Source organism: Heloderma suspectum, chromosome 1, assembly GCF_057233095.1.
Source record: "Heloderma suspectum isolate Gila_16-S chromosome 1, 16-S_ref, whole genome shotgun sequence".
Taxonomy (NCBI): domain Eukaryota; kingdom Metazoa; phylum Chordata; class Lepidosauria; order Squamata; family Helodermatidae; genus Heloderma; species Heloderma suspectum.
The window spans coordinates 110,021,818-110,042,712 of record NC_139458.1 but is presented as its reverse complement, the minus strand read 5'-3'; the positions used below and the strand labels follow the sequence as shown (position 1 = coordinate 110,042,712).

The 20,895-nt window shown below is 43.6% G+C and overlaps 1 protein-coding gene across 1 annotated transcript in view; it reads right to left on the bottom strand.

Moving 5' to 3' along the window:
• SPON1 (spondin 1) overlaps window positions 1-20,895 on the bottom strand; it is a 508,583-nt gene that overhangs the window by 304,444 nt on the left and 183,244 nt on the right. Inside the window, exon 6 of the mRNA XM_084828189.1 lies at window positions 16,713-16,861. Coding sequence (XP_084684315.1) covers window positions 16,713-16,861 — 149 coding nt within the window. The remainder of the gene's footprint in view (window positions 1-16,712; window positions 16,862-20,895) is intronic.

Genomic DNA, 20,895 nt, shown 5'->3' with positions numbered 1-20,895 from the left:
CTCTTCCATTGCTAGCAACGTAATTCATTCCTACCCATCCCCTCCCCTCCTGGCTTTGGTCAGTGAGGGTTGCAAAAATGTTTAATGGCAGCCTTCCATCTACTGTTATATACACTCTGAATTTACAGACCTGTGCTCTGGAGTGGTATAATATGAAGTTAAACCCGAGTTCAAATCCTGCTCCTGGCATATAGTAACTTCTCAATTTCCTAACATTTTCCTACTGTAACTTTGTTCTATTCCGGTAATTTAAAAAGTTGTTGCTATTCTTTAATTACTTCTTGCAAATGGGAAAGTGTGAAGGAAGTAGAAGAAATCAATCAATTCAGACAGTCTCATTAGAATATGGAGCTCCTACTCAGCAGAGTGAGTTTGAAATCACTGACCTGTAGCAACAGATTGCCAGCAGACTCATAACAACATCCTTTGCTTTTTCTAGTAGCTTGGTATGTGATACACTATTTTCCTTGGGCTCTACCTCTATGTGCCTATGCATGGGATTTCTGGATTAGTGTCCAGTTTGTGAGTAGCTGTAGCTAAGAGTGATAGCATAGAACAGGGATAGGCAAAATGGTATCCACCAGATGTTGGAGACTACAACTTCCACATCCCCAGCCATCATAGCCAATGGTCAAGTATTATGGGACCTGTGATCTAAAACATCTGGAGGACACCAGTCTTGGGGAAGGCTGGCCTTCACATGCCCATGTTCCCTCCTGCAAACTCTTCTTCCTGATCTAGAGGCCCCAAATTAAGGAATGTACCTCACTAATCTTTCAGATAATCTTTCCCCTTACCTGACAGGTGAATGGTGTAAGGCTTTGGAAAACTCACCATGACTGTACTTGATCACTGTACACTTCAACTCCTTAAAGCCATTCTTCAGTGGCAACAGCAGGTCTGGGCCATCTCTCTCCTGTCTCAAGCTGTCCAGGGATTGAGACCACCTGGATTAACTAGGGATGTACGAAAGTCACTTACCTTTTTGAAGGGTGACATTCGTGGTGGTGGGGAGGCGCTCCGTCCCTCCCCCCGAAATTCTCTCCGGCCAGCTCCACTCCGCAGCGATTCCGCGGAGCCAACAGCTGGGGCCGCCCGCAGCCGGACATCCGGCCGCTGGGCAGCCTGCAGGGACGCAAATGGCACACCGCCATTTGCGTCCCTGTATTTTGCCGTGATAGGCTATGTAAATATTTACATAGCCTATCACGGCAAAACCCCACAAAAAACAGCGAATGCAAATGGCAGCGGCTACGGCGGCCACCATTTGCGTTCCCTTTTCTTTTTTGGCCGTTATAGGCTACGTAAATATTTACATAGCCTATTACAGCAAAAAAAAAAAAAAAGGAACGCAAATGGCAGCTGCTGTAGCCGCCGCCATTTGCGTTCACTTTTTTTTGCTGTGATAGGCTACATAAATACTTACGCAGCCTATCACGGCTTCCGCGGGGACGCAAATGGTGTCCCTGCATTAGCCATGATAGGCTACGTAAGTATTTACATAGCCTATCACAGCTATAATGAAGAAGCCACCATTCGCCAAGAGGCTGTGGCCACCATTCGCAAAGCAGCACGAACGGCAGCAGGTAAATGTCCCGTTTTGCGTGACTTTCACGGGGGGGGGGCAGGGGGGCTTCATTCCACCACGGATTTCGGGGGGCCGAATGTACTGGCCTTCAGCCTCACCAAGATCCATGGCAGAATTCTCTGACATCCCTAGGATTAACAGGACCAAACCCTGAGAGGGCACATGTCCCATTAAGGATTGCATAGAGGGGAAAACTCCACCAGGTACATCATGTCCTATTGCCTGGTGTAGAATTTGTATATCTAAGAGTGCAGCTGAATTTCAATGTAAGAGGTCCTAGGGCTGGGAAAGATCCTTGCTCAGAAAAGCTCCTGCCTGTTGGAATAACTGGCACTGACTCTGGACAAGCAGCTCCCTTTGACCTCACGCCTTTGCCTGTCCACTTCATGCCCTCCACCACGTCCAACATTTCATCCTTCCAAATAACTGGGTAATTGCCAGTACATGGCTGCTTGTTTCCTAGTGCCCTTTCTCTATTGTGGGTAAAAAAAAAGAAAACATGAAAGCTGTTAGCAATCAGCAAGTCTTCTCCCTGGATTAGATGGTACTGCAAGCCAGGTTATTAAAGGACTCAGGTGTGAAAACTAGACCATTTCAGTAACAAGTTAGATTTTAAAATGTTGATGTTTAGGGATTCTTAATCTATGTTTCCTCCCTTTCTGATGGTGCAATTATAAATTACATACAGGATATTTCATCTCAAATTCCACAGCTGCTTTCTGCCAAATCGATTTTGCTTCCAACTAATTTTAAATCATCCAGACTTGCCTGAAAATAATAGGTAAAATTGAACAGAGTGGTTTGAGGGGTGAAGAGCGTCAAGATCTTCTTGCCTGCAAGTTTTTTTCTCTCTCTCCAGACTTCAATTGTTTATCAGTTACCTCACAGTTACGAGGTTCATTAATTAACCTAATGTATGTATCAGAAATCTATCAGTTTGTTTAACTAAACTTTCTCAGTGCTGTAGCCTCCCTCCCTAACTGCCAAGAAACATTTTATCAGAAGTGTGACTTGACAGTTCAACTCCACCCATACAAGAGCGCACAGCATGGAGCCAAGTTCACAGTGCACAAGCTTGTCCATCACATATAAAAACATCACAGTGTAAAAGAACACAGAATCTAAGTTCACCAAGTTTATCAATGAGAAAAGGTGATAACCAGCATTTCAGTTTTGTAGCATTTCACATCCCACCATTCCCACGTGTCTTCAACCAAAACATAACCTGAACCCCTCACCTCAGTCTCTTACACTAATAAAAGCTAATTCAAATCAAGAATAATAGCTTTAACACTTTTAAAAGTCAAGTGTTTTATGAGTTCTAATCCAAAGTTTGGGCCAAATTACATGAAACTTCATTCACAGAACCATTGTTACATTGTGGTTGTAACATATGGAATGGATTTGACCATATACCCTGGAATGAGGATACAACTCCGTTATATGGAATTAATTATGGACCACAAATTTACTGATCACTTAAGAGAATCTGCAATAGAGTAGCAAACATGCATGTCTTCAGGTGAGATCTAGGAGGGTATGTCTTCTGATATGTACCTCACATGGGCAAACACAGCCTGGCAAGCTGTGGATGGGGCAACAATAGTCCTGTAAGGATCTAGTTTCATGTGGTTAGAGTGTTGGACTGGGGCTCAGGCAACCTGTGTTCTAGTCCCCACTCAGCTGTAAAGCACACTGGGTGACTTTGGGTCAGTCACTGACTCAGCCTAATCTACTCCATAGGGTTGACGGGAGGGTAAAATGGAGAGGAGTAGAATCATGTGTGCCACCTTGGGCTCCTTGGAGGAAATCCAGGCTATAAATGTAACAAATAAAATAAATAAAAATAAATAGGATCTAACGCTATCATACTTTCAACAATCTGACATCAAAATCCATCAGAAGCATAGTAAGACTTATATGCAAAATAGCACTGTGAATCTTGCATATATGGGACATTCACAGCACTTGTTGCATATAAGTCTATGGGAATAGATTGCCGATCACCGTGTTTTTTTTTTTTAAATGGCGATCGGCGCAGAGGTCAACAGGTCCAGATAAGTTGCAGGCTGGTCGCTGAGCACGGGAGGGTGGTCCAGGGACTGGCAAGTGGGGAGGAGGGACTGGTGGGTGCAGCTCAGGGGGCACCAGCGCTGGCAGTCCAGCAGATTTGCAGACCGAAACAGGCGCCCGTGCCATCCCTACACTCTAGGTACTCTAGGATACCATTAGTATTCATGTAAGGAGAAATCATGCATGATTGCCTCTCATTTCTCCTCATTTTGGCTATCATTTGGTGGTCAGGGTAGGGGTGGTTACTTGTCAGAGTACCCCAAAATGATATCCCAAATGGGCAGAAATGAGAAGCAACCATGCATGATTTCTCTTTACATGAATACTAATAGTATCCATTTCTGGAGCACACCCGAATACACTTTAGTACAAAACATATGCCCATGTGTGCATGGACATACAGTCATGCACACTTACCCACACATAAAGCCTGGGGAGCCACAGCCTGCATCCTACTGCCTGTCTCTGTAAAGGAATGCTCATTCCGTTAAAAACTGATTTAAAGGGAATAAAAATTTACTGCAGTGCCCAACAATGATGTACAATAGTGGCCCTGCCATGGAAACCCAGAAGGGTGGGGGTGCAGTTTCGGCTCCCATTCTGCTATGATCTGAGCTCCTATTCTTCCCTCCCTTCCATTTACATGCACCTGACTCCATGTACCTCATTCCATTCACACAGGCAGCCACACCACATGTGCAGTATCTGCACGGTACAAACACAAGCCCATATACCTTTCTGCAGCAAATCATGGAAACAGCCATACTGATGAAACTTTATTGAAACTACGTATAGGTTATAGTACCTATTCTGAGTTAAGCATTTACCTCCATGGACCAGAAATAGCTAAGAATGGACTTTGGCAAATACACATGTATACATACAAAGAGTTTCTAATTTTAAAACGTTTGGCCACCATTCAATTATGGCTGGATTTAAATTCCAACAAGTTCTCCGCAACAAAGTTGTGCTCAGTTTCATAAATATAGTTCATGATGTAATCAACGACAGTTCCAAAAGGCAAACCAATGAGAGTTTTCCAAATGTCAGTGTTGCACCTGGTACTCTGAGAATACTGGCCAAAAATAGAGTGAGCACTTCCGGAGAATACTAATTTTCACTGTGGAAGAGAATTTTGAATCGCACCATCTCTTCCCACTGTTCTGACATTTGGGCTTTTTTAGAATTGAATGTGTCTAACATTAGACTCCTAAAACTTGCAGTAATTCCATGCTAAGGACCAATTCAAACATCATGAGTTTCTTCCACATAATTTTCACGTAGGAAAAAAGCACACCAAAACACTGATTATGTGCGTGATGACCTCTAAAGCATTCAGCCTACCACTACATTGCCACCACCAGCACTCAAATCTGTTCTTGAGGTACTCTCACAGTACTCTCTGGTACTGTGTGGCATGGAGGAGTGCAGGCAGGCAGGTGGATTAGTGAAAATCTGGTGGCTCACCTTGCATGACAGGAAGTGCTTTCCACTAGAGCAAAGCCACCATTGGATACAACCCTACTATTGATGTCACTGTTTGTATGCACACTATGAAGCCACAACTGGTTGTAGGTTCCCTGGCCCTGTAAGAGCAGCAAAACAGGAGTGTGCAGCAATCATAACATGTGACAGTCTATGTGAAGTGACCAACTTTCCATGTGGGAATTGCACCATGTGTAAAGTAGTCCTACAATTTCTATCATAGTCTAAATATACATATGCAAACTCAACTGGACTTAACTGTTTATACTGGTGTCCAATATCTACTTCTCACATAACAGTCATTCATAGGATCATGTTTTTAAGTGAATTCAAGAGTGTATACATGAGGAAATGCTATAGAAGACTTTGTCACTTATTAGGGATGGATGAAACTGTCATTTTCAGTTTCTCTCAGTTTCTAATTTCTCCAGTCTTAAGTTTGGTTGATCCTCACATTTGAGCATCATGTTTTAATAGTTTACATGAAAATTCATAAGCATTTTTGTGCACATTTCTCCCAATACATACATCTATGCATTTGTGCCTAATAGACGCATTTTCCAAGGAGTTCTCCTAATATAATGCATTTTACCATTATTTTCCCTAATATAAACATTTTTGTACACATTTTTTATTAGAGAATTCCATTGCAAGATCAGGGAAGTATGAATTTCAAAGGATGACTGAGTTTCAGTTTACACAGCAGTTCAAAAGTGCAGCATTAGGTAAGCACTCATTAAAATGCAAACTGAACAAATTTCTCCCCCATCCCTATTATTTATACAACTTTTCTGTAACCAAATTTGTTAGCGGAAGATACCAGAAATCTAGTGGGATTTGCTCTCCCACTGTGTGCTCCCTGTATATAGGACAAATGCACTACTATGCTGGATCAAGCAGGTGAAGCATCTATGCCTTTGCACCCATACTGAAGCCCTGAAGTGCATTTCTCCCTGAGTTTTATGAATCTGTCTGCAGGTAATCACTTTAAATAACAGTCTATTTTTAAAGAATTTATCAGTACAATTTCTCTGTAAGAGAATCTCACAACTAATAATTATCTGTGTATACACCCTACATGACTATGTGTGTGTGTGTGTGTGTGTGTGTGTGTGAGGTAACATGTTTGTTATCCTTAACCTCAACAGTCAGATGTTTTTCACTATTTTTAATTATTTTGCCTAAAAAGCAGTCTTTTATTAAAAGTTTTTAATAGTGGTCATGGATTCAGTTTAAAGAGACCAGAAGTGTAGACTTTAACATCTTTATTTATATTGGGCAGTATCCAGCGTTGTCACGTCACGAGCTCTAATGATGTTGTGCTAATGTAAACCAAAGCTAGCGCAAATGTCATTAGCACTTGCAAGGCAAAGGGAAAAAGTGGTGATGTGTCACCAAATTTTGATGGTGCCAAAATTTGGTGGCAAGTCATTGCCTTTTCCCTTTGCCTCGCAAGCACGAAGGATGTTTCACTAGCATCAGTCTGCACTAGCACTGTGACAGCACTGGGTACTTCACCTTAAATCTAGGTTTCTTTTTGAAATCACTTCATTTTTTACAAGAAATGCTTACCACTGTAAAGCACACACACACATACATTTTAAAACAAAAAAATGATATAAATTGTTTAAACCATGATTTTTAAATGATCAATATATATTCATCCTGAGGAGAAAGTTCTGTAGAAATCATTAATTATATTAAATGTAAAGATTGGGCCTAGAGAAAGTAAACAATTTCTAGTTTCTACTCATGTCATCATCCTGATACCAACTTTCTCATTCCAAATGTAATATCTAGGGATGGACGGACTCACCGGGGTCTGTGCTCAGCAGGCGCTTTAGCAGCCATCGCTGCCACCTGCCCGCGCCAGGTTGGGCGAACCCGTGGAGGGCTTAGTGAGCTGTCCAGGAGTGCGCCTCAGCTGCTCGCCCCTCCATGCATGCTGCCATCTTTTATGTGAGATTGGGGCTCTATATTAGAGAGGCCTCTAGAGTTATGGAAATGGCCCTTTCCAGCCACCATTGTGCGCAGCAGTAAATATATGAAAATATAGAGCCCCATCTTGTGTAAATGGGGCTCTATATTTTCATATATTTACTATTGCACACAACAGTGGCCATAAAGGATCAATGTTTTGTTCTCTTCTCATCCCAGCTACAGTGAAGGCAGCACCTTGATGGAAGGAGGATGGGAGAGCTGCCTTCATGGTAGCTGGGATGCGGGGGAGAGACAGCATTGATCCTTTCTCTCCCTCCCTGTTGGAGGGACTAGGGGCCATGAGTCACTTAACCTGCACTTGAAGGGTTAATATGTACCTGAGTCAGGTGGGAGGGGATTTCTGGGAGACCATATTGCCCTTTCCTTGTCTCCTCCCCCTACTCTCCTATTCTTCCTACTTCCTCCTGCAAGGGATGCTGACTATGAGGCTGACCTCAGCCAACTTACCTCGAGATATAAGTAGGGATGTACGAAACCCCCTTACCTGGGCTCCGCGGGGCTCTGCGTGTGGGGGGGGGAAGGTGATCTGTCTCTCCGCCCTGGAATCCTTGCCGGCTGGCTCCGCTCCACGGCAAGTCTGAGGAGCCGCCGGCCGGCTCCAAAGTGCCAACGATACGGCCACCATGCCATATCACTGGTTGAAGGGAGGGAAGTGACTGTGGACGCAAATGGCATCCAGGATGCCATTTGTGGCCATAAAGGCCTTAGTTTATGGTAAATGCAGCTGTAAATGGCTGCATTTACCTTAAACTAAGGCCTTTACGGCAGCAAATGGCAACCTGGACATCATTTGTGGCCGCAGTTAATCCACACAGCCAGCAATACAGCAATGGCAGCCGTATTGCTGGCGCTCTGGAGCCGGCCAGCAGGGAGGATCCGGCCAGTGAGGATTTCTTCAGGAGGCGGAGGTAAGTCTTCCGATCCTCCATGGACTCCGGGGGGCTGGATTCTTTTGAATCCGGCCTCACTGGGGTCCGTGGAGGATTTCTCCCCCATCCCTAGATATAAGCTCATTATATCTCAAGTAAAGTCTGTTCTTAACCCACCACTCAAGTGTGTTTTGTCTACATCTGTGGCTACTGATGGGGGACTGATTCAGACTTCATTCCCATCCCAGGCCAGCTATGGTGGGGGAAGCATCTTGACAGGAGGAGGATGACAAGAGGGGCTTCCCTCTCGTCCTCCTCCTGTCAAGGCACTGCCTTCATGGTAGCTGGGGTGGGAGGGGGAGAAAGGATCATCACCCTTCCATCCATCAAGCCATGCGCCCACAGTCCCCTGTCTGTGTGAGCAGCCATTATACGTAGAAATGGGGATTCACTCTTCTTTGCAAATTAAATCTTGTGCACAATGTTGGCCATTGTGCACAAGATTTAATGTACGGAAAGTAGCAAGTCACCATTTTTACACATAATGGCAACTTGCAGAGAGGACGGATGGTTGCAGGCGCTTGAGGGCAGGACTGGTAAGTCCCGGCAGCTCGTACAGCTCGGCAGGCGGGGGTGGGGGCTCAGCAAGTTGTATCCAGGGGGGCCGAGCGGGAGGGAGTCCATCGAACTCCACCCCCTACATGGACACTCATGACATCCCTAGTAATATCTTCTACTGATCTTCCTACTGTCATTTCACCTGGTATTTCCCTATCTTTCATTCCCCCTTCCTCCTGAAACAGTCCAAAATGTAAACAGTGGACCAAGCTGTCACCTGTGATTTCCCCCAAGAGATGTTTTCTTCTTTTCTTTAATAAATGGATTAAGGTTATATATGTCCACATTTACTCTTCTGAATTGTGAGTTTCAATGTGCTTGGTGTGACCTTTTACATTCCCAGACATTTTCTTCAGCCACAGATGTTCAAAGTAAAAAATTAACATATCCAACTAGGAGATAATGGTAAATCAATGGAACTGGTATTGACCCAGTGAAGTTGACCATTATCTAAAGCATAGGAACAGTGTGTCTTAAACAGACACTGTGTTAATTTAATTCTAAATATTCTAAGTTAAAGAATCCTCCAAATGTTGTCAGTTCTTTTTGTTCTTTGTGTGTGTGTGCGCGCACGTGCGCACACACACAAACCCAGTCAGAAATATAATGAAGCTGCATTGCCGTGGTGAACGTTTTTATGTATCCTCTGATACATTACAGCCACCTGGGGAAATCCTAATTTACTGCCTCCTGTTCAGTTCACATTTCAACTGGATTTCAAGAAGTGAGAAGCTGTGGCCTCACTACTAGAATGTAACACGTCAAAGTATTCACAAAGTCACTATGTAAAATAAAAATTACATCTTCACTTCCTCAGCAGTATCTAAATCTACCCTAAATCAGAGAGAAGGCAGACAACCTTTGTGAGATGCAGATGGTATTATGGCTGTGATGAGTCCCTATTGGGTAGTCCCTATCACATTCAATCGCCATACTAACTGATTGGCTGGGTTTTACCCAGATTCTAGCCATGCCACCCAGTGCCCGTCTGCACGATTACCTAGGGATGTCAGAGAATTCTGTGATGGATCTTGGTAAGGCTGAATGCCAGTGCATTTGGCCCCCCGAAATCCATCGCAGAACTAAGCCCCCGCTCCCCCAACCCACAAAAGGCGTGTGAAACGGAGCACTTACCTGATCCCGTCCACTCTGCTTTGCGAATGGCGGCTGTCCTGCAGCCGCCATTCGCTTCCTCCTCTTCATAGCCATTATAGGCTACATAAATACTTACGTAGCCTATCACGGCTAACGCAGGGACACCACTTGCGTCCCTGCGGAGGCCGTGATAGGCTACTTAAGTATTTACGTAGCCTATCACGGCGGGGGGGGGGGGGAACCCAGCGTACGCAAATGGAGGCGGCTACCGCCATTTGCGTACATTGGGTTTTTTTCCCCCCTGCTGTGATAAGCTACGTAAATATTTACGTAGCCTATCATGGCTCAATACAGGGACGCAAATGGCGGCGGCTACAACAGCTGCCATTTGCGTCCCTGTAGGGCTGCCCAGCAGCTGGATGTCCAGCTGCGGGCGGCCGGAGCCAGCCGCGGCTCCGTGGCTTGGCCACGGAGTGGAGCCAGCCGGGCAGGATTCCGGGGGGGGAGGACTGGATCGCCTCCCCCCCGTCGAGGATTCCAGGGGGAGGGATGGAGCACCTCCCCCCCACCGCGGATTGCCCGGCGCGGAGCCAGATAGGTGTTTCGTACATCCCTACCATTAGCTGGCCTGAATTCCCAACTTCCATTAAAATAAATGAGAAGTCTCTAGCCCTTATAGAGCCAGAGGTAGGAGGCAAAATGCCTGTTCTGCCCAGTCATTTGTGAGAAATGAGTCTGTTCCTGCCTTTCAGTGTCTTTAGCCAATGAGTAAAGTCATAACTTTGACTGACATTTAGGGGACCTTAGAGATTTTAAAAAAGCTCTAGAGAGGCACAGCCATTACCTGCAGAAGAGACTTCCTGGTTCATTCTGAATGCACTGGGGGGTGGGGTGGAGTGGGGGTCTTCCTTGCTGGATAAATGATTGCTGCCCATAGAAAGCAATGGAGAAATCTAGAATGTTAGTATAATTGTGATTGAGAAGCAGCATAGCCACTCTAAAATGAATGTAACAGTTAAAACAGGAGTTCGTGTGCTTTCTAGCTCACAGAGCAATCCTAAGTGGTGTTGAGGGGGTAGTGCAGAGGCGGATCCTCAGACGGACGAATCTGTCAAATTTGATCTCATTGTGGTTCTCATTTTGCCACCACCAAGATCATTCCATCCTGGTTCCATATGAGCTTTTCCCCCCCATGTAGACAGTTGTACATGATTTTCCTGTACCTTTTTCTAATGTACACCTGCTTTTTGTACATATGCACCCACTGACTAAAGCATGTTTGTGTGCATTTTAGAAATGTATACAGTTTTCTTAAACGTTTTCCAAATGTGTGCCTGTTGTCAAACACGTTTTTGTTTTTTTTCGCAGAAGACATCACAAGTCCGGAAATGTAGGGATTTCTGACTGAAATTACGTTCGGTTCAAACCTCCGACTGACATACAGAGAGGAATTAGTAAGGAATTTCCACGCCTAAGAAAAGGAGGGACAGACTATGAAGGATACTGCAGCATTTGCAAATGGATGATTTATGGTGCCATCTTATGCATGTCTATTGAGAAGTAAGTCCCATTGAGTTAAATAGGGCTTATTTCCAGGTAAATGGGATTAGACGAAAAGTGCAATCCTCTCTTGGTGTTCACTTGGGCTTACTCTAAGGAAAGTGTGCATAGGTTTACAGCTTGAGACTTCCTTCATAATACAATTGTCTTACATTTTATTTAACCTTTGAGGGTTTAAATATATATTATATGCAAATGAATCTAATGAAACCCAATCTTCTGTTACCTCCCTATGAAGCAACTTTGAAAGGGGTGATTTTGCATGAGAAATTAGTCCATGTGTGGATGTGCACGCGTGCACGCATGCACTAATTAATCCTTTTTCAACCCACATGCTTTGCCTACTGAAAAAATAATTTGCATAATATGCAAATGAGCCAGCCAAGAATTATGGAACTGGAATATGGCAACCCCGGTACGACAACATCAACACCTTTCCCACATCCCCATTGCATTTTTAATAAGAGGAAGGATGATTATCAATATATATGCACAAATGCAATGTGTGTCTTTTAAAGAACTGTTAAAAAATGAACAGATGATCTCATGTCTAACTGCACGGTCAACAGTGAGAGCCTGACTTACTTGCCGATACAGTTACAGCTGTTAGAGATGTGTGGCATATAATGTTATATCAATTATATGTTGATCCATTTTCTCATGTTAAATTGATACTATGGGATTTAGAAATTGCTAAAAAATATATTTTTTGTGGCAGACATGGGCGGATAAGGCGATTTTTACCTTGGATCAATTGGTGGGTGCTGCTGATGAGTTTTTGTTATTCTCTGTTTTGCAGGCTAAATGTGATTTGCCAGCAACAGCTGAATGACAATGCTTGCAACTGCACTATTTGTTAGTATCTAGGTTTGGCCCTGCTGCTTTTACAGCTTCAGCATCTCCCTCACTATTGGAAGCATTTTTTGAGACAGGTCAGGCAAATTGACCTACGATCCATGTCTATAAATATTATTGGTGAATAAATATGATATACAGAATCTTAAGCAAGAATGGAATAGGGAACTGGATTGTTTTCAGTTTTGCCTAATCAGTGCATTGCTGCCTTGTATCTGATGTGTCTATGGATCTCAGCTTGGGTCTTATTCAGCAAAACCCCTTGTTTTGTGTCTGTTGGATGCCACAATGTCTCTTTAATAAGGGTTTGTCTAAATTGGCTGATTGTTGGAAGTATAACACAGCTAATGCTTCTTTTAAGCATATGTTTTGGCAATGCCCAGTAATTGTACCTTTTGGGGAGGACATCATTATGCAGACAGATTGTGTATTAGAACATGTTAAGCAAAATATTAATATTAAGTGATTTACTTATGTACATGCTCTTTTGAATTATCTACTTGCTTCTTGGAAGTTAACACATGGTCAGCACAAATGGATTCTCTGCTTCACTCTGACAGCTAAGAGACTGATATTACAACACTGGAAGGACTCACTCAACTCCTATAACGCAATGGATTGAAAACTTCACAATACTTTCAACATTTGAATGGGTGGTGTATAGACGCCACCTGCAAATAGATACTTATTTGGATATTTGGTCTGCTTTTGTTGAAGTTTCTGTATAGTTCTTAGAAACCTCTGTGTGTGTGTGTGTGTGTGTACATACACACACACACACAATTTCATATGAATGTAGCCACATTTTTATTTCTTTTTTTATTTTCTTTTGTTGAAATGTTATAATAAAAAATAAGTTTACTTGCCAATACAGCATCCAACTTGCTGAAGGGAATGAGTGTACCACCAGTCATGAAGCTGAGGTCAGATTGTGAGGGAAGAACCCATTGGGACCACCACCCATAACAACATAAGAAAAGCCCTGCTGGATCAGACCAGAGGCCTGTCTAGTCCAGGATCCTGTTTCTTACACAGGCCAACCAGATGTCTGAGGGAAGCCCAGAAGCAAGTGGGACATAAACATAATAGCAACTTCTCACTTGTGTTCTGCATCAACTGGTATTGAGAAGCACACAGCCACCATGGTTAGGAGCCACTGATGCATGGCTGCACAAAAATGTCTAGCAATACAAAATGAATGTCATATAATTACATCATTGTATCATCACACTCTGAGTGTTCTTGCCCCCACATGTGATAACCAATAAAGAGAAGCTGCAGTAGGGAACCTCTGAGCCTAATGTCATACATTTGGTATTATTAGACATTACTGAGAGGAGAAGGGGAACACTCAGGTCTGCTGTCTTGGGTGCAGCCATGCAGTCTCTGTGTTTTGTAGTTATGGCCTAAGCAACACCCATTATTCACCTGTGGTGAATGAAAGGAGTCACATTAGAAGCTCAATATCTCATTCTAACGGGCAAGCATTACCTTCTGGGCATACACACTTTTCTTGCTTAGCTAAGCAGGTTTCGGTGAGACCAGGAGAATTCAATTATTCATTCATTTCACATTTGATATATGAAAATGAATTCCCATTTAAATTCATGCCTGAAAGTATTAGCTCAGGACACATTTAGCACAAAACCTTAGTATGGCCTGAGGGAATACTCCTGGGTACACATTTCTGCTGCTTGAATCACAGAGACAGAACTCTCCTTGAAGATAATAACAGCCATGTATGCATATCAAATATCAGAATTTAGCCCTGTGGGTCTGGGATTGCTTTCAATGGCTATGTGTATCTCCCTCTTCTGCCATTTCATGATGCTAATTCCTCAGCCTTTATTTTTATTTGTTGTACAGCCCAGTAAGTGATTTTTTTATTGCTGTCAAAAAATGAAATGCAAAACAAAGGCATTCTGAAGGCAGATTTCTTTACAGTTGGAGAAATCTTCATGTTATCCAATAAAGGGGCCAGTGCACATAATAAAATATTTCCCCAAAAGAATGATGCTTTTTTTCCCAGCCCCTCAGGCCCATATGGTAGAAGCCCAATTACTCTTATCTCTTCCCCACCATCCTCTCAGGGAACAGGATCACACAGATGTGGCCTCCACACAGACTAGAAAGGAGGATAATCATGTAACTCCCACCTTAGCCTGGGATGAGAAACACAAAGAAGGAAGTTCACCCCTTCTAGAGTGGCCACACTCAAGAATTTCTAAAAAAGAGGAAATGCATCACCAGAAATGAGGACAAAGGAGGACAGTGATTTACATAGCTTTTGCATAATTCATATGAATAGATGCAAATTTAGAAATAATTATTATAATTTAAATAGAAATACAGTACATTTCACCATACTGTGGAAGACTGCAGCCAGGTGCTAAATGTGGATGGACAACAGTCCTTATGGTTCTTTATCTTTAAACTGGAATTGGACTGGAGAACCTTTAAAATAGAGGACACCTTCAAACCGAAGACAGTCTTCTGGCAGACCTTCAAACAGAGGACTGTCCTCTGTAAAAGACAATATCTGGCCACCTTATCATAGCATGCTCCCAAAGAGGAGTTCCAAAGTGGATCTGAATCTGAAATGCAAGTCTCTTGGTCAGTAATGTCCTACCCTTTAATAGGGAATACTTATTGGCAAAAGGGTGTCTGCTGTCCACTTCACTGATGATATGGACCAATCAATACTGTACAAGGGGGGAGGCCTGTGAAAAGGCAGGATTGGGCAAGACTAGGATAACATCGCATAACCCAAGCTAAGCAACTGCAATGTTGATTAGCACAGACAAGGCCAAAATTGAAGCTTGGCAGATAAAGGATACACACACACTTCATGGAAAGTCCCAGTCAGAAAAGAGTGTGGCATGCTTTTTGCTGTGTGCAGCAGGCACAAAATACCCTTAAAAAAGATTAGGTTTGCATGGTCCCAAAATTGGGGCTTGGGACTTTTTAAACGGAAGCCAGAATGTCAAACAAGCCACACCTAATTGGCTAACAGTATTCCAGTTCACATGTTTCACCATTCCTTCTTTCAAACTGGATGGAACCAAGGCTGAGCTTCCTTCTAAGGAATCATGTATTATATTTTAAATACAACCCTCCCACCTTTCCCAACTTTCATGACTAGCCATGATGGTCAAGGATCACCTTGTCCAGATCTTCAGCATCAACAACTTAATCATCCAACAAAACATAGCAAGAGGAGGCTCCAGACCAGATGTCTTTGGCATAAACTTTGATTCCTCAAGCAGTTAGGTCTATAAAGAATTTCGCAAACACTGTCACAGCTACCAGAGTTTCCAGTTTTGCCACAAGATTGTAGCCTGGTTTGCTACCTGAAGCAAAGGACAAGATAAAGGATGTTGGAGAAATCCACAACAGATTCAAATGAGTTTGGATTTCTATGAATCTGTCCTGTGGATTCTGCAGTGGTCCTGCTTTGTCTGAGTCACATGGATTCCGTGGACTTGCAGCTGATTTTTCGGGGGGGGGGGGGAATTTGCACTAATTTACTCTAATGCTAAGCAAATCAGGGGTAACATGAATTAGCACAAGTAGAATGAGATTCTGGTTTTAAAAAATCAGATTCTGTCAATGAGCAGATGATGGAACAAAAGACTCCTGAAAATCTGCAAAACACAGACAGAATGGATTTAACAAAATCTGTACATCCCTAAAGAAGATTCCCCCATCCCCATTCCACATACCGAAACTAACTGGATTAGCTGTTGAAACTTAGTTCGATAATAGAAGAGCATCCTACACTGTACCCAAGGGCAGCAGGCTAGCTTGGGGGGTGCAAGGCAGGCCACATGGCACAAACAGCTTTGTCTTCCAACACCTTGTCACCACTTCCTGCCACCCAGCATCTGCTGTCTGAGGCAGCTGCATCATTCTACCTAATGTTAGGGCCAGCCCTCTATTGCTACACACTAACACAGGCATTCTTCTGCAGTTAGCATTGCATGTGTTACTTATAAGAACTTTAAAGAGAGATTAAGATTGCAGCATTGATTTTTCTGACCATGGTTGTATAAGCCTTGCTACATTAGAGACCTATTCCTAGAACTCAGACACCATCTACCATCACACTTCCTATTCTACCCACAAATTTGACCCCACTTCAACCAAGGATGGTGTAAATGGCAATAACTCGCATGCCATAATGATTTCACCTTGCTTATTTTGCAGATGCTGCAGGTCATTTACACATTAATTTCCCATTGATTTGAGAAAAATGCATGCTAAGGATACTGTGCAGAGTGGTTCTAAGTCAAAGCAATAGATGAAGTCTATGGCTCAATGTTTCATTACGAAGAGAGTGAATCAGAATGTGGCCTTTAGTGAATATTCAATTACTGGGCTAAATCTTAAAACCATTATCCAGGAAAACTTGAATTGACTTCATTAAGGTTTGCTAGAATGGAGGTTAAGAATCATAACAATAACAAGATCTTTCAGAGCTGTCTCATTAAATAGTTTCAGCTCCTGGCAGATATATTTTTAATCAGACATAGGGTTTTCTTAGTTTTAATTGATTAAATTACAATTACCTGTTGCCGAATTTCTTCTTCCATTTTTACTGGAGATCCCAGCTCTGCAACTTGCTTAACTCCTTCACTTGCATATCCTCCATATTCCCAAAGTACATAATTCTTTGAATGAGATCCACCAATGATTGCAGACCAGTGGTTAGCTCGTCCTTTAACCAAAAAGGGTAAATAATCTGTTAGATATTTATGGAACAGTGCAGAGTGTACTTCCACTGACTTTTTGCCTCCACAAGGGTGCGAGCTTCTCACAGAAAGCAGACATTATTGCCTCATTTACATTTGCAGGTCTCCCTTCTGAAGTCCTTCTTCTGAAGGACCCTCTTGGGAAGTGGCTCAATTGACTGTCATTCCTATGGATAACTGAGTCTCATTTTAAGGCTACACATTACATTGTTTCAATCAACAAGCTGTCTTCAAGACTGGCCCAACCATTACTCAGCTCCACAGCTTAGTTGGAGCTGTGTATGTCACATGTTCTATCCTCGGCCCTCTCAACTAACATGTTATGGCTGCCTCAGGTGTGGAGGATCCTATCCCACCACCTGTGTTAAATTAAGATTCAACTGCCGGTCCAGTTGGCTTCTGTATGTGGAACACTGGCGGAGGCAGCATATTGTCCTTTGCTTCAGGCAGCCATCTTTTGCAATGTCTGTGTTTTTAAAACATAGAGGTATAAAAATGGAGAAAAGTGAGAAGCACTGGCTAAAGTGGCCACTTGTTCAGGTCCCTTGTGTATAACAGCTTCCCCATTTATGGCAACACAACATTGCACTTGGATTTGGCATGTGCATTAGTGTCAGAAAATGTGAAACTAAACTAACAAGTGGTTAGTTATCCAATGGTGCAGTATGCTCCTGTTCAGAATGCCAGCCAGCCAGAATGCCAGCCTCTTCCAGGGCACTCCATTCCATCTCCCCCATCCTTCAAACTGTTTGTCAATATTCTGTATCTGCTAGGTATGGTCAGTCTTCATTGTGCTGTTCTTAGAGTTTTCTTTCTTAGGGGTTTTCCCCCTAATTTTTGTTTTTGTACTTCTGCAAAACATGACAACCCCCCCACCCCTTTGGTGCATTTTGGCCACGTAAGGATCCACACTCTGAGAATGAGTCTGCTTTTAGTATATAGGTCTGTATGTTTATTTAGTTTTATATCCTGCCCTTCATTGCAAGTTGCCCATGATGACGAACAACTCATATAAAAACAATACAACACAAGGTTGTACTCATTATTAGTTTTATATTTGTTTCAGTGTGAGAAACTAACATGGGCACCTTCACTTTGGTTTCCCACATTAGTTTCACTTGGGAGGTATTGCCTTGCAAATGGATATATTCCTCAAACAGACAAGAGGCACACCATTGCAAATGAATCCATTATTTTGTACAAAGCTCATAGAACACTCTTTGCAAAGCTCAAAGGGAGTACGGAACTGAGAAAGCTGTGAAAGTGAGACAGTATGCAAACTCTCCAGTCTGAAACCAATCAACAAACAAAAAGCATTAGTTCAATATCTGCAAAAACATGGATGGATTCACCTCCATTCTGGGGCCGTTGCTTGCTCAGTGAGCTGCCTGCTGCCTGCTTGCCACACTGTGCAAGCCCCTCAACCACTCAGCGAGCAACCAACAAGTGTTGTAGACCTGCCCACTCCTTCCCCAAGCCGCCATTTTGCGCAACAACAATGGCTTAGGCATTTCTAGGAAGGGAATGTTGCATAGATAGTGGCCCCTAAAGGCCCATTCACGCCTGTAATGTTACATAGATCGCTCTTTATGGCTGCAATCTACACAACATTTCTTTTCCCAGAAATGACTGAGCCACCATCATTCCACAAAATGGTGGCTCAAGGAAGGAGTGAGAGGGCTGCTGGACACTTGTGGACTGTGCAGCACTTGGAGACAGGTCCAGTGAGTGAAGCTCAGTCTGCAAACAGGGGGCTGAGCATGGGGGAGTCTGTCGGACTCCACCACCATATTGGGTGCCTGCGACATCCCTAGATGGTAGTAGAATCCCTACAAACTTTATGACATTTGTACGAAAAACAAAATAGTTACAAGCAGGATAAATGGACCTGAAACATCCATTTAAACCAATGGGAAGCTTATGAGACCTGTGCTTTTTAAAATGCTTATAAAATGGGGGCCCTATGTCCAGTCTGAAATCTCTCTGATGCCTTAGGGGAGTCATACGAGGCTGAAAATTTCATGCCACGTGGATGGAAAGCATCAAAGTTATAGGCATCAGGCTGTGACTCTTTGAAATCAATACAAAACTAAAAACTTCGATGAAACTAAAACTAAGAATAAAATTAATGAGAGAATAACTAAAAAGAAACAAAATGAATGTAAACAAAACAAAGGTGAAATTAAACAAAGGGCCAAAGCACATGTTACTTTATAGACGTAGCTAGTGGTCTACGTAGTCTACGTAAATCTTTATGTAGACTACCAGGACCAAATAAGGAACGCAAATGGCGTAAACGATTTACGTAGCCTATCATGGCTGACTTTGGAACTCTAGCCGTGATAGGCTACGTTAATCGTTACGTAGCCTATCACGGGGTTTTTTTTTGTTTTACATTTTTTGTTTCGCGGCTGGGGAGACGGGGCGCTTCTCCCTGGCCTGAATTTCGGCCAGGCGAGGCGGGATGCCTCCCCCTCCCTCGCCTGAACTTCGGGGGGAGAAGCGAAGCGCCTCCCCCCCACCGCGAAGCACCCCTGAGAAAAGGTAAGTGACTTTCGTACATCCCTAATAAGAATTTGCCAGAGTTTGTTGTGATCCACACAATCAAAGGCTTTAGCATAGTCAATGAAGCAGAAATAGACGTTTTTCTGGAATTCTCTTGCTTTCTCCATGATCCAGCGAATGTTGGCCATTTGATCTTTAGTTCCTCTGCCTCTTTGAAACCGAGCTTGTACTTCCGGTAGTCCTCGGTTCACATACTGCTGAAGCCTAGCTTGTAGGATTTTGAGCATAACCCTGCTGGCATGTGAAATGAGCGCAATTGTGCGGTAGTTTGAACACTCTTTGGCATTGCCCTCCTTTGGAATTGGAATGTAAACTGACCTTTTCTAGTCTTGTGGCCACTGTTGAGTGTTCCAAATTTGTTGGCATATTGTAGGGATGTACGAAAGTCACTTACCTGGTCTCGCAGCTTGCTTCGCGGTGGGGGGGAGGCGCTTCGCTTCTCCCCCGAAGTTCAGGCTGGGGGGGGAGGCTTCCCGCCTCGCCCGGCCGAAATTCAGGCCGGGGGGGAGGCTTCCCGCCTCGCCCGGCTGAAATTCAGGCCGGGGAGAAGCGCCCCATCTCCCCGGCCGCGAACTTCAAAAGAAAAGTAAAAAAAAAAAAGCCCCGTGATAGTTTACGTAATGATTTACATAGCCTATCACGGCTAGATCTGCAAAGTCAGCCGTGATAGGCTACGTTAATCATCACGTAGCCTATCACGGGTGACTTAAAAAAAAAAAAAAGCACGTATGCAAATGGCGGCCCCCATAGGGAGCTGCCATTCACGTTCCTTATTTGGTCCCTGTAGTCTACGTAAAGATTTACGTAGACTACAGTGAAAATAAGGGCAACGCTATTTGCGGTGCCCTTATTTTCGCCATAGTCTACGTAAATCTTTACGTAGACTACAGGGACCAAATAAGGAACGCAAATGGCAGCTCCCTATGGGGGCCGCCATTAGCCGTACGCGTTTTTTTTTTTTTTTAAGTCACCCGTGATAGGCTACGTGACAATTAACGTAGCCTATCACGGCTGACTTTGCAAATCTAGCCGTGATAGGCTACGTTAATCGTTACGTAGCCTATCACAGGGGCGTGTTTTTTTTTTTACTTTTCTTGTAATGGCGGCGGCGGCAGCCGGTCGAAAGACCGGCTGCTGCCCCCACCCCTGACGAAGACCTGCCGAACCGCCGCCGGGACCCGCCGCCGGGAGGGACATTCGTGAAAGGTAAGTCCCATCCCGGGGAGGGCGGGGGCAGGGGGGGCGGAGAATTTCTCCCTGAACAACCTTCGGAGGACCGAATGCGTTGGCGCTCGGCCCCCCCGAAGTTTCCGGGAGAAATTCTCCCCCATCCCTAGCATATTGAGTGCAGCACTTTAACAGCATCATCTTTTAGGATTTTAAATAGCTCAGCTGGAAGACTGTCATCTCTGCTAGCTTTGTTGTTAGTAATGCT